Source organism: Pteropus alecto, unplaced genomic scaffold, assembly GCF_000325575.1.
Source record: "Pteropus alecto unplaced genomic scaffold, ASM32557v1 scaffold95, whole genome shotgun sequence".
NCBI classification, from domain to species: domain Eukaryota; kingdom Metazoa; phylum Chordata; class Mammalia; order Chiroptera; family Pteropodidae; genus Pteropus; species Pteropus alecto.
In genome coordinates this window covers 4671493-4686434 of record NW_006441071.1, presented here as the reverse complement: position 1 = coordinate 4686434, position 14942 = coordinate 4671493, and the positions used below count along the sequence as shown (strand labels likewise).

The window sequence follows — 14942 nt, the reverse complement described above, 5'->3', positions numbered from 1 at the left end:
TATCTTCAAAAGAGAAATGCAAATTAAAACAATGATACAAGTATACAAATTGGTAATAACCAGAAATTGCTTATCAAATCAACAAATATATTTTTAAAGGTATTAAGAAATAACCAGATATTACGTATCACCTAGTGCGATGTAATTATAAAGCATGGACCTTCATTTATGATGTATTCTAGCCAAATGCATTTAACCTGAATCTAGTAATCCTGTAGATCTAACTTCCAGTTAACAGGAATATAAGATGTTAGAGGAATGCTATGGACTGCATTATGTGCCCCCCAAATTTACATGTTGAAACTCTAACACCCAAGTGACTATATTTGGAGATAGAGATTTTAAGAGGTAACTGAGATTAAATGAGGTCATAAGGATGGGATCTTAATCTGGTAAAATCAGTGGTCTTATAAGAAGAGGAAGAGAAAATGATAACTCTCTCTCTGCCATGCGAGGACATGGTGAGAAGGTGGCTGTCTGTAAGCCTAGAAGAGAGTCCTCACCAGAACCTGATCGTGCTGGCACCCTAATCTGGACTTCCAACCTCCAGCACTATCAACAATAAATTGCTGTCGTTTAAGCCACCCATCTATAGAATTTTGTAATGGCAGCCTGAGCTAAGAGAAGGAACAAACTAAACGAAAACTCAAGGAAACTACCAAACAAATCTGTGGATATTCTGCAGGACAACTGAATTGGGCTTTTCAACAACTGTCCTAGCTACAGAGACTCTTCTAAAATAAAATATATTTAATGGGCATGAACATCAGATGCACTAGACAGTCTTGGGTTGGATTCTGGTGCAGACACGCCAGCAGGAGAAGAAATTTGGAGCCAACTAGAAAATTTAAAAATGGATTGGGCATTACATGAAATGAAATTTATTGCCATGAAAAAGTAAAGTTTATTAACTGAAAAAAGCAAGTACAAAGAGTATGTACAGTGTGATCTCATTTTGGTTAAAAAACAAAACAAAACGCATATCTTTAGATTTGTACAGAAAATATTCTAAAAGAACATATAGTAAGGTGTTAACAGCTGTAATTACTGAGTGGTAAGAGTACATGGGGTGTGTAATATTTGCTCATCTACATTTTTCTATTTTCTAAAATATGCATGTCACTATTGTGATAATAAAGCATTATTTTAATTTTTAAATAAAAAAGTAGGGCTGGCAAAGGTAAGAACAAATAGATACATTCATCTACTTCTGATAAAATAGTAGTTATATTACAGAGGTTGGCACACTATTGGAACACAGTCACCTCCATTCATTTACTTCTTGTCTATAGCTGCTTATACACCACAGTCAAAGAGTTGAGTAGTTGTGACAGATCTTATGTCCCCCGAGTCTAAAACACTTACTATCTGGTCCTTTAAGAAAAAGTTTGCCAACCCAATTATTCTTCAGAGTAATTTTGCATACCTTTGACCCAACGAATCCAATTTTATTCTAAGGAAACAGCATGGATACACACAAAACTTGACCAGTAAGGATAGACACTGTGTTACTTATCTATAATGAAAATTTATAAACAAACTAAATAGGCAACAACAGGAATTTAGTTAAGAAGATAATTGAATAAACGCATATTTAGACATAACACATGTGGTACTTCCACATAATGGAATACTATGCAGCCATTAAAAGCCATGATAAATTAAAAATATTTAATGACCTAAAAATTTTCTGATGTGAAGTAAAAAAGGATGTGTTTTATGTATGTGCTTATGTACATACATAAAAAACTCAAATGTCAAAATATCAACAGGATGGCAGAAGGTGAATATGATGTTCAGAGTTCTTTTCTTCTTTTGAATCAAAATGTAAATGTTTCATGTGCTGATAATTGTTAGAAAATTTTCAAATAATATGGAGAAAGTGTTAGTGTCCCTACAAAACCACCCCTCAGAGAGAAAGTCACTGTTAACAGCCTGGTACATAATCTCCAGGTGTTTTTATGCTTTACTAAGAATGCAATCTATAAAAAACAAAAATGAGATCATACACTGTTCTACAGGTTATACTGACAAATTTCCATTAAGATGCATAAAAGCTACCTTATTCTTCAACAAGTGCATATTATTCCATTCTATGGAATAATTTATCTAACCAAATTCCTATTGTTAAATATATGTTTACAAATTTTTCATATTATAAACTGCTCAGAGTGTTCTTGTACAGTCATCAAGTACTTTTCCTATATCAAGTACTGTAACTATAGTTATATCCTAACTATCCTTAGGATAAATTTTTAGAAAAAGGATTTCTGAGATCACAGGTAATGCACATTCTTAATTTTTATATAAACTGCCAGAATATCCTCCAGAAAAACTCCCACCAAGCTGTGAGCATCTCACACTGCCATTTGTCCTCAGTCATTTACATCATTTTTCCATTTGTATTTTTTATTATGATGTATTTATTTTGCCATGATGTAAATGCAAATGTTTGTTCAGTCATAAAAGAGTTCTAATTTTATGCCATGCCTAAGAAGTCTTCTGAATTTGGCATCATGCGTCTACTAATATGATGATGCACTCAGAAGGACACACTATCACTTCGATGGTAATCTCGCCATAGAAGGAAAATCTAAATTTAATCATGAAGGAACATTAGATAAGTCCACATTGAGAAAGGTTCTACACAATAACTGCCCAGTACGCTTCAAAAATACCAAGGTCATGAAAGACAAAGAAAGACTGAGGGAGCCTTTCAGATTAAAAGAGACTAATGAGACATAACAATTATGTGCAACTACTAGGATCCTGGATTAAATCCTGGACCAGGAAAAGGACATTGGTGAGACAATTAGAGAAATCTGAGTGAAGTCAATAGAATAGTTAATAATATTGTATCAATGTTAGTTTCTTGATTTTAATAATTGTGGTTCTATAAAATGTTAACATTTGGAATCTGAGTGAAGAATATGTGAAAATTCTTTGTAAAAATTCTGAAATTATTTCACAGTGAAAAATTAAAAAATAAAAGTTTAAATGCCTTTGTACTTTAGGACTATAAAAAATACTTTCTTATGTCTTGTTGGCACACTGTTAAAAATATTTTAAGATTAAATCTACATAGCACTTATTTTCGTATAGTCTTTTGTTTTCAAAATGAAGAGTCGATTTTCCCAAAACCATTTATTAAAGTACCCATCTTTTCCCACTGTTTTGAAAGAGACCTATGTATATATAGGAATTTAGTATATCTTGAATTCCTAGGTAAATGTTCGTCTGTGAGTGTGTGTGTATACACGCAAGTGTGATGCACATATACTCACACTGTCTGTTTCAAAATCCTATTTTCTATTCCACTGATATATATGTCTGTTGCCATTACAAGACTAAATCTTTAAGTTCTGATGACTGGAAAGGCAATCAACTCTAATTTTTTTATATCTTCTAAAACATATTTTGAAAGGGAAATTAAAAATAATTATGTCATCTCCACTCCATGATTTATAATTTTATTAAATCATTTGGGGTAAAAGTATCTCTTAAAATACTAAATCTTGGCTCTGTTACCACTAATGGACATCTGCTTCTAATAATGGCAGGGTGGCTTCTATTAGGTTAACTCTCCCATAGATAACAATTATAAACTCTGGAAAAATGAAAAAAATATATTTAAAATACATTTACAGGCACTAGAAAGTGAAAAAATAGGTAGCCTGAACCTGGAGAAGAACTGAATTTTGAAAGATGGGAAAAACTCTTGAGTGGACTTTGTGCATATATGACTAGTCAGTCACCTGAAAGTTCTCCCTAGTGCCTAGAACTTATACAAAAAGCCACAGTCTTATTGGCTTAAAAAGTCGGAGTAGAGTTCAAGACTGTCAAAGTGGCTGTAAGTAATGGGGAAATAGAGGAGAATCATGTAAGAGAGAAACACCAAAATCAGTGTTAAAACTCCACTCAACTTGTTGGCTGACCCATGAACTACATGAACACTGAGGAGACCCCAAGGAAAAGCAGATGCAAGACAGAGAAATAATACAACCGAGATTTCAGATGCTGCCCACTACTAGAGAGTAAGGGTTTGGAGTCCAAGTCTAGTCGAGTTAAATGCTTCCTAGAACAATAACCAGCACTATTCTGAGAAAGGCGATAAAACCTAGAGTCTCTACAACATATCAATATCTAATGTACAATTAAAAAATTACTGACATAAGAACAGAAAAATATGACATATAATCAAGAAAAAAGGTAGGCAATAGAAACTGACCCCATGATGGCCCAGATGTTAAAATAATAACCAATTCTGGAAAAAAATACTTTTTTTAATGAACAGCACCTAGGTAACCTACTGAACAAAATCAGGCTGAATAACATGTAATTACTGTCTCTGAAAGAGAACAGTGAGTCAGAACGGAGCAGAAAATAATATTTGAAAAAATAATGGCCATGAATTTCTCAAAGCCATACCTAAGCACATCACAGTCTAATTGCTGAGAACCAAAGATACAAAAAAGTCTTGTATCAAAGCAGCCAGAAGAAATGACACATTACAGAGAAGGGAACAATAAGACAAATAACAGCTGACTTCTGATCAGAAACAAGAAGCCATAATACAATGGGTTGACAGTTTTAAAGCAATGAAAAAAGAAAAAAAACCTTGTAACTCAGAATACTATATTAAGCAAAAATAGCCCTCAAAACCGAAAGCAAAAATAAAGACATTTTCAGATAAATGAAACAAAGAGATTTGTTGACCACAGACATGTACCACAAGAAATGCTAAAAGAGATTCTTCAGTCAGAAAGTCTACAAGAATAAATGAAAAACACCAAAAATAGTAGATAAGTGGGTAAATAGAGAATACTATATATTAAGACTGTTTCAAGCAAAAGTTTGACACTGTATTGTGGGATTTATAATATACATAAGTACTATCATAAGAATAGTATAAAAGGCAACAGATGGTAAATGAAACTATATTTTTGCAAAGTTCTTATATTTCATGTGCAATGGTACAATATTAACTCTAAGTTGACAAAGATAAGTTAAGAAGTGTATTGTAATCACGTAGAGCAACCATTTAAAAAACTAAAGATGGCTATAGCTAAGAAAACAGTAGAGCAATTACATTGGAATATATATGTATATATAAACATACATATATTTTTTTATTAAAGCAAAAGGCTGCAGACAAAGAAGAGGAAACAAATGAGTCAAACGGAAAAAACAAAATGTTAGTCACAAGTGCAAACATATTGTCATACTGAATGACAAAGCAAGACTCAGTTGTACATCTACAAGAAATATAATTTAAATATAAAAACAAAGATAGGTTTAAAGTAAAAGAATATAAGGCATGCAAACACTATTATATAAAGCATGAATAGCTATATTAAAATCAGACAAAACAGACAAGAAATATTATAAAGAAAAATATTATATTTCTTGTTTCAAGACAAGAAATATTATAAAGAGTTAAGTAGAGACATTTCATAATGATAAACAGGTTAATTTATTAGAAAGATAAAACAATTAAAATATAAATGAGCCTAACAACAGAGGTTCTAAATATACAAAGCAAACACTGATGGAACGAAAGGGAGAAATGGAGGACTCCAGAATCAAAGTTGGAGATTTTTAACATTGTGAATAAATGATATATAATATAAAAATCAGAAAGGATACAGAAAATGTGAACAATAGTCCACCTTACTTGAACATCTGAATCACTGCAGAAAGAAAATTCTATTGGGCAATGCTGCTCTAGAGTCTGAACCAAAAACATACCTGTCATTTAAATTTATAAGTTGTTTATAGAAGAGAAATACTGGATTAACTAATTAGAAATTATATCAATACCTTTTTTCTCAGCTATTTTTCCCTTAAAACTGCATTTAAACTTAAATTCTGTTGCAGCAGAATTTATCATCGAATAGCATTGAATGTATACTCAGTAAGCCAAAATCAAGCGCATTTTACCAACACCAAATAAAAAAAAAACCTAGTCATACTTAATGAGAATTTTGAAGTACAAAGTGGTACATAGTACATGAATCATTTAAAAAACCACATGAAGGTTTTCAAAAGGTACAAATTTCCAGTTATAAGATCTTTTAAAACCCTTAATTTTTTAACTTACTTATATATTTGGTAACTTGTTCTAATTTTCATTCCACCTTTGATGAAGTTGATCATATTTTCGTCCTGAAAACAATTCAATTAAAAAATTAGATCATTTAGCAAAAGATTCTTAAACTTTCCCCACAGCTATATATTGTGTAATTAGAACAAAATACTATCTTTTGAGAACATAATTTTTTATTTAAAACATTCCTCTTGCTTTACATTTGAAATATTTTTTTGTTATTTTTCTTTCAAGTTAGAGGACAACAACAAGGAAACATTTTTAAAATCCTTGAATTCCTTTAAGGAATTAAATAAGTAATCCTCACCAGTTAGGAGGCTTGTCCAAATCTACTTTAATAAACATCATCTTCTACTGACCAATTTTCTTCTGGGTTCAACGGAATCCAAAATGGTTGACTAAAGGATATACTCTAAGGCCTAACTTGCCTTCCCGATGCGCCATACTCTAGTAAATGGGATTATGGTTCTTCTTTCACAGAGTACATAAGCAGGCAGAGTCTATTTAACATTGTGAATTTCATTCCTATACATTGCCAAACTGAAAATAACTATTCTAGATTTTAAATTTGTATCATTAATATAAAATTTTGTTTGGGGGGAAAAAAATCACTTCTCTTTGCCTATGAAGCAGTTGGCCTAAAAGAATGCCAATTTGGGGGTCAGCATTCTAAGATTCTAAGAGTCTCTTAATAAAGTATATCAAAAAACTGCTTGAAAGAAGTTACTACAATAGATGGTACAAATGGAGACGGTCCCTTGTTTCATACATCCAAGAGTGTTTTCCTAGTCTATTAATATCAAAAAGATATTCTGATATTTATTTCCTGTGCACTTGAACATTCTTCTGAAGCAAAACTGATTTTAGTTTGCAAATTTCATTAATTACTTAAATATTTAACATTTAAATTATTATAAGAATCAATAAATACAAAATTTATGATGCAATTTAAATATTTATCTTCATATTTGAGGGAATCTTATGATTTTAAGTTGCAATAACGGCCAGGAAAGAATTTCTTAAATGATATTAAAATCTGCCTCGAATAAGAATATTTAATTCCTTGATTCACCAAACATTTAATGAATGCCTATTTTATACCAGTCACCCAAATGCAAAATTAGATGAAAGCAATACTACGTGCTAAGTGAAGAGGAATGCATACGGATGGAGACATGCACAGGATGTCATGAGGGCACAAAAGTGGGTGGGGTCGGGGCATGCAGAAATCCATGAAAACCTCCTGTAAGAATCAGTGCTTAAAGTACAAAAAATGACTGGGAAGTGGCCTGGTGAAGGAAGGCAAAGCAGATGTGAACTTTGCAAGCAAAGGAAACAGGTGGGAAGGCAAGGAAGCATTACAGATCACGGTGTGCTTCGCCATCTGTGTTATGTAACTCAGCACTGCTGCAGAAATCTACAGCAAAGTAATAACCAAGGAGTAAGAAAGCCATCTCTACTCGTGCCATGCAAGTATGCGACATACCTGCCAGTAGCATCTGAGGACATCGGTAAGAGGGGGAGTAGGGAATTTGGGGAGAGATACCAGTTTAGTTTGAAAAACCTTCCCTTATTTCTGCTATTCTGATACAAAAGCTGAAGCAAAGAAATGACAAAGTGTGAATCTTGTCTTCGAGAGGATGCTCAGTTCCACAAGGGAGCATGAGCTGGAGTTAAGAGAAATTAGAGACAAAGGGTCACTAGGTTACTGTGCAGTCTAGGGAAGAGCTGAGGAGCACCTCCACTAGAACGATTATCATCAGAATAAAGAGGAAGAGATGGAGCTGCTAAATCTTCAAATGGTAACAGAAGCATGACCATGAAACTGACTGGGTATGGCAGCATGAGGAAGAGGGAAGCCATGGATCTTTCCCAGATGTTTAATTACAAGTCCCCAAGTATAAAATAAGACTTCAAATCTCAAATTTGATTGTAAAATCCCCATCTGGGAAACACATCAGAAAAAAAATAAAGGCCTCAGCGACTAGCATTATGTTTACTAAGGCAGTAAGACTGTTGTTTTCAACCGGCCTTCATAATATGCTGGGTTTTAGGAAGTGGGGTCATAGACCAGACTGATTCAGTTTTATTAAACCAGAATCCAACCTAAGATGTCAATCTCCATAAAAAGAGAAAAGCAACTCTCAATACAATGTAAAACATTGAAATTGAGGAAGATTTTCCATTTTACAGTTGAATTTCTGCCCCCTTACAATTTCCACCCCACCGCTACCCCACTGTATCCATCACAGCCATTTGTGCAGCCATGATGTTAAAATCCATGTTTTTTTGACAGGCAAAGTCCTGGTTGTAACAGTTTCTAGAAGTAAAAATATAAAATGCCCCATAAGAAAATAATTGGGGTTTTTTTTAGTGACTAGTTAAAACTGTTCTTCCAAAGAAAGAACTATAAGCAAGAAAGGAGAATAAGAATAAGAAGAGGGGAAAAAATAAAATCTGAAATATACATGAAAAGTTTAGCTTTCTAAGCATGCATAACTGAGGAGGGAATGGCCAAGGATTAAGAAAGCCTCTTTTGTCAGGGGCCCCTGCTGGATGCAGCCCTCTACCATTAGCAAGCACAGAAAGGGATAAGCTCAGTTTTCACACAGAGAAGCATCCTGAAATTAGGTGTACTTGTTGCAAGACACTTTCTTTAAAAGGCAGTGGTTCCCAGGAGACTGAAGTTCAAAAACAGACTCTAAGTGCATTTGAATAGGAATAAAGCTCCCTGGAGTCCTTTTTTCAGCCAAAGTTTATCAGAATAACAAATATCTTTTATTACAGCTCTAAGTCAAAAGAACTGAAGTGCTGACATAGAATGAGCCACATTTTTGCTATAGGGTACTGGCCTGCTACTCCAGCAATACTGACTCTAAGCTAAAGGGTCATTACCTGCACAAACGTGAGTGCTGCTTTCTGCAGGAGACACTCGGCATAACAGATTTCGGCATGCATTTCCTCTATTAAAAACAAATAAAATCATATTAAGGAAAATCCCATGTCCACAGTAATTGCTCTGAGATGTTCAGAAAAGAATGGTAGATAAATGAGCCCAAGAGAGACGCAAACACCTAGTGCTCTGGTGCTTCCTTAAAAGTAGAATGATGACCTCGGTTCTGACCCTTAGCAAGATTTTCCCAGAATGTGTGAAATGGTTCAGGGGAGTCATCTTTGGCTCCCATTCAAATATAACTGAAAGGAGTCGGAGTAGTTGGTGTCAGAGTCCCAAAGCGAGAGGAAACCAAAATTTAAAAGCACTTAAAAAAAAAAAAAAAACATTTATTTTTTAACTTAACAGTAACGCAATTATAAAAACTGAAAAAAAACTAACTTAAATTTATGAATTCTAGCTTTTAAAATATGAAGTTAAGGTAATCGTGGCAATGATTAGACATTATTACCCTGAAGAGAAAACAGCAATTCTCCCAAGTCATAGCTCCTCACACACAGAAGACGATGTAAAAAGAGTCAGCACAGCACAGTTCAGGCTATTTGGATCGTTGAGATATCTAGCACAGGAACAAAGCACTAAAAAAAGGGCTCTGTAAAGCTATGTATATCCCAAGGACATGGGAGCACCTCAAAAACTGGTCCTACATTCCTAAACAATCCATTATACTTGCAGAGATTGGGGAGAAGGGGGAACCTTTGCATTTTTGCATTTTAAAAAATCAGCACATTCCTGTTTTATCCATGAGATACAAATTGGCATTTTATGTTAAGTAGAGGAGCTTCGGGGATTTAACAGCCTGGGTTGGAGGAAACGCTCTGCCAAGTACTTAGCTGTGGGACCTCAAGAAAGCTAACCTACCTCTCTCTGCTGGTTTCCTCATTTATAAAGACTGGATAGTAATATCTCCGCTTCACAGCTAAAGAACCTAATGAGTACTACATGCAGAGTTCACTATTCAGAGAGGCACTCGATATATGTTAGCTACTTGCACTAAAATTGCTGCCCTTGGCCCATGTTGTGCTTTTTGGTAAAAGCTCAGAAAACAGAGCATTTTTATGTGAAGTAACTGAAAAATAGGATATTTCTGTATTCATGGGAATTTTGTTGAATCAAGCTGGGTAAGAACTAGTGCTTTATTTCTTTAATTTATACACCAGACCCCCCCACACACACACACACACACAGACACACACACTGGTTCTCACAAATTGGTTCAACTTCCTGTATGTTCACGTTCCACAGACTGAATTTACAAAGAAGCAACTATGCAGCTAAGATCCCTCAAGAGCACACATATAGATGGGGCCAAACTTAAGGAGTTATGGCCTGTGCACGTTCTGGCACTATCAGCAGGGTCTCAGTTCTTCAAATCACCTCACCTCAAAGTATGCCTTTGAATTTCTCTCAGTGTGTTAAGTGGGATAAAAACTGGTAACTTCTATTTTTACAGAATCACCTGAATATCCTCTTCCTACGTGCATTTGTAGCAAAGTGGGAATTGTGAGGAATTATTCACTTTGAAAGCCTGCTCAGTAACACAGATTGCTGGGGCAGGTGCCCAGGGGTGAAGCTGCTGCTTGGAGAGAAACTAGTAGAGGCAAAGGCACAGAGCAAGGGAAACACAGAGCACCTAAGGAGTGGGCCTTTGGCTGAAACACAAGGTGTAAAGGGAGCAGCGGCTGATGAGCCTGAAAATGTTAAGTCACCAGCTAAATTATGGATGACCTTGAATGTCAGAGTCTAGCCTTGATTCAGTGGGCAATGGTGAGTCCTTGCAGAGATCTGAGCAGAAGGATGATCCGATCAGGGATATGTTAAAGATGGACCTAAGAGTAGGTAAAGGATGTAACCAGAAGACACAGATAAACCATATGTAAATATTCTTCATTATTAAATCCCTATTGCATCCTAAGCACTACATATAAATATCTGTTTTTAAAGGCAATTCGAAAACTATTCAGGGCAATATGCCAGCAACAAGAGAAGAACGGGTGCGTTCTATGTTAAACCCATGAAAAGTTTAATTAAATACTCACTCCTACAGACAACGAGCCACTCAAGGATATAAATGAAAATTACCAAGAGGAAAAACAAATCACATACTAAAGCTACAATGTTTTGACATGCTCCCTTGAACACAAAGCCTGTTTGGGTGGCAGTGGCAGCCAAACTCATTAGGAATGAAATGCAACTTAATTTACAAAAGTCTTATTTCTTCACTCTGTTTGATTTATATTGGATAGTTTCTTGGTTCTCAAAATTAGCCATTTGGCATTTATGAGTATGTACCGACCAGAACATCTCTTAATTATAAATTCCTTAGTTCACTTAAGGAAATATCTTCACTATGAACTGAAATGTTAGCTAAGCATACCTTTATGAAAGTCTAAATAAACCTATATTTCAGAATAGGCTATAGTCATGAGCTAATTTATTTTTATTATTTTTTAGACTTTATTTTTAGAGCAGTTTTAGGTTCACAGCAAAATGAGAGGATGGTACAGAGATTTCCCATATATTCCCTGCCCTCACACATGCACAGTTTCTTCCACTATCAACATCCCCCTACCTACTGACACATTTGTTACAATTATGAATCTCCATTGACATATCATAATCACCCGAAGTCCATAGTTTTCATTAGGTTTCACCCTTAGTGTTGCACATTCTCTGTGTCTGAACAAATGTATAATGACACGTATCCATCGTTATGGTATCACACGTATTATTTTCACTGCTCTAAAAATCCTTCTTGTTCCACCTATTCACCTCTCCACCCGACACCATGGCAACCACTGCCTAAAATTTTACTGTCTCCACAGTTTTGTCTTTTTGAAAATGTCATATACTTGGAATCATACAGCACGTAGCCTTTTCAGATTGATGTCTTACATTTAGTAATATGCATTTAAGATCCCTCCATGTCTTTTCACGGCTTGATAGGTCTGGATGTACCACAGTTTATTTACCTATTCACCTATTGAATGACATCTGGGTTGCTTACAAGTTTTGACAATTATAAATAAAGCTGCTACAAACATTCGTTTGCAGGTTTTTGTATGGACATAAGTTTCAGCTCCTTTGAGTAAATATTAAGGAGAGCAATTGCTGGAATGTATGGCAATGCTATGTTTAGTTTTGTAAGAAGCTGCCAAACTGCCTTTCCAAAGTGGCTGCACCATTTCGCATTCCCACCAGCCATGAATGAGAGTTCCTGCTGCTCCACATGCTTGCCAGCACCTGGTGTTCTGGATTTTGGACATTCTAATAATGAGTAGTGGTATCTCACTGTTGTTTTATTTTTTTAATATTTAGTAAAAATTCTGTGCCTATTCTAGATTTTCTAAAGTGTTATGTCTAAAGACATAACAAAAAGAACACAGAACCATCTATTTTCAAGATGTCTAACAGAAACAAATCAACCTTTCCCTTGTTCATATATGGCACATTCTTGCCCTTCTCTACTATCTACAAGAGAAAGTTTAGGGTATAATGGAAAGAGCTATGGCTTAGGGAAAGGAGATCAAGTTTGAATGCTGCTCTGCTGGGCGGATAATCTTGGGTCATGTGTTTAATATCTCTGAACATTAGCTCCTAGTCTATAAAAAAGAAGTTACACAGATTAGACTGAATAACGTTAAGGAGGGCACTAGGGACGGTGTCTGACATGAGAGAGTGCTTTTTAAAATTAGGGCATTATTGTTACTTTTTAAATTATTATTATTTATATTTACACAAAAAATACCATGTTATTCTTCCCAAAACTAAGGTAAAAAAATCTCAAATGTCAACCTTCATATTGAAAAAAGAAAGGGAGGCAGGAGGCAATATGCCACGGGAGAGGAACCATTTAGAGGAAAACAGAAAGGAGACTAAAATGAAAGAGTCCAATTTCTTTGGGGCCCATTTAATTTCCCATTTACCTACTTTAGTGGACTTTAGAACTTCTAGGCCCAATTTACATAAATGGCTCAAAATGAAAAATAGAAAGACATATTCTACCCAAAATCAAGGGAAGAAATAAATTCTTATGGATTCTTATAGGTCAGTTTCTAGAGAAAGAGAAGCTGGGCTTTGGCTGTCTAGAGTGACAAATGAAGTGCCATTCTGTTCCATAATGGTTTTAAGGCCAGCATTATACCCTTTTAGAACAAGTCTCATAGTCCACCCCCCACACCAATAATCAGTACCCTAGCGTCACATCATGCAAATGTTCCTGAGTTCTCCAATGTCCACAAGTTGATAATAATGCTCTTCTAAAAAAAAAAAAAAAAAAAAAAAAACTTCATAATAAAGCACATTCAAAAATGTGTCTGACATACACCTGAAGACTAGGAATGACTGACAGTGGGATCCAGAACTGCCCTTGCTTTAATCAGCCACAGCTACAGCCACTGTTTCATGTTACCTCTTCCAGAGAGTAAGCTTGACAATGACAGCACAGACACGAATTCTCTTTAGATGGGAGAAGCTTTATTCTACAATAGCCACATCTGAAGGACATCATTTTCTCCACAGGATATATGGATGCTCTTTTCTTGTAAACAATTCTGACTAGAGTGCATCACTTCTAAACCAGAGCTGATCATGGAACATCTGCCCTAATCTTAGTAGGGACATGCGACAGCTGACAGCAAAGGAGTCCTTTCCTCCCATCCATCTGCTCAAGACGCTAGAGCCATTCCTGGATTCTTGACTACTCCTAAATGTCCATACACCAAACACCTTCTATATTGTGAAACATTATCATTGTTTTTCAAGGTATCAAAATTACTTCACCTTGAAGAAATTTTAATAGCTTGTAAAAAAATAGAAGCTCTCATACATGAATGGTAAGAATATAAACTGAGCTAACTCTTTGATGAAAAAATAGGTAGTACCTATAAATATTATTCATTTTCAAATCTTAAGTCCCCATAATTCCACTTTTAGGAATCTATCCTCTGAAACGCTTACAAAAATGCATGAAAACTATGTACAAGAGTTTGAGGACAGCATATATAAACACAGAAAAGTCTGCAAGGCTTCATAACCAACTATTAACAATGGTTACTTCTGGATGGTATGATGGGGAAGGGAAAAAGATATTCATTTATTTTATGTGAAACATTTAAGTACTGAATTTTATGAGCAGTATCACGTTTTAATTTACCAAAGAAAGGGAAAAAATTAACCTTTTAAATATTTCTTACCTTCAGTCATCTGTTCCAATGATCCTCTAGAAAGAAAACTTGAGAAAGATTCTACAACCGTGCATTTTTTCCTATATCTGCATAGAATAAGTAGAAGGGCAGATGGGAAATAGAAAGGAAAAAATAATGATAAATTAGGCTAAATAAATTTTCATTTGACATTCATTTCAGCCACTATCACACCAGAGGCATCAAGGTAAAACTCTAAACCCTAAAGTCTGTACAGCAGAGACCACCCTTCTCAACACTGCTAACTGAACATGTGAGTGGACAAATCCACACAAACAGTGAACACTAAACCTGCCAAGCACCTTCCCTGACTTCTATTGTTGAAATCAGTACTTCTGTGGTAAGAGCCACCACAGGTAAAGAATGGACTTGAATACAGTATTTGGAAGCTCTCCCTTCATTTGTGGAACTTGTAACACAGTTACATGAGGATATAATTTCACCAATATTAAAATGCACCAATGCTAACTAAAAGCTTTTGCTAGGGTCTTCCTATCTATCCAGAGCAAAGATTAAAATAAAACTGAAAATCAATCTCATTTTTACCAAGTACATCCTTTTTAAGCAAATATAGCATTCCCTTCTGAATTTGCAGCATCTCCCACATAGAAGAAGAATGTGCCTTGCTTGGCCTGGCTTGATGTGTAGTACCTCAACTCATCTACCACAGGGAGAGGTG

General features: G+C 35.1%; 1 protein-coding gene across 2 annotated transcripts in view; it reads right to left on the bottom strand.

Annotated features, from left to right (window-relative positions):
• Positions 1 to 14942, bottom strand: part of TTC39B (tetratricopeptide repeat domain 39B) — a 122578-nt gene that overhangs the window by 33333 nt on the left and 74303 nt on the right. For both annotated transcript variants that reach the window (XM_006918356.3, XM_015594556.2), the window contains 3 exons: positions 14255 to 14331; positions 9002 to 9069; positions 6101 to 6165 (listed from right to left, as the gene is read on the bottom strand). In XM_006918356.3, the coding sequence (XP_006918418.1) occupies positions 6101 to 6165; positions 9002 to 9069; positions 14255 to 14331 (210 nt within the window). The remainder of the gene's footprint in view (positions 1 to 6100; positions 6166 to 9001; positions 9070 to 14254; positions 14332 to 14942) is intronic.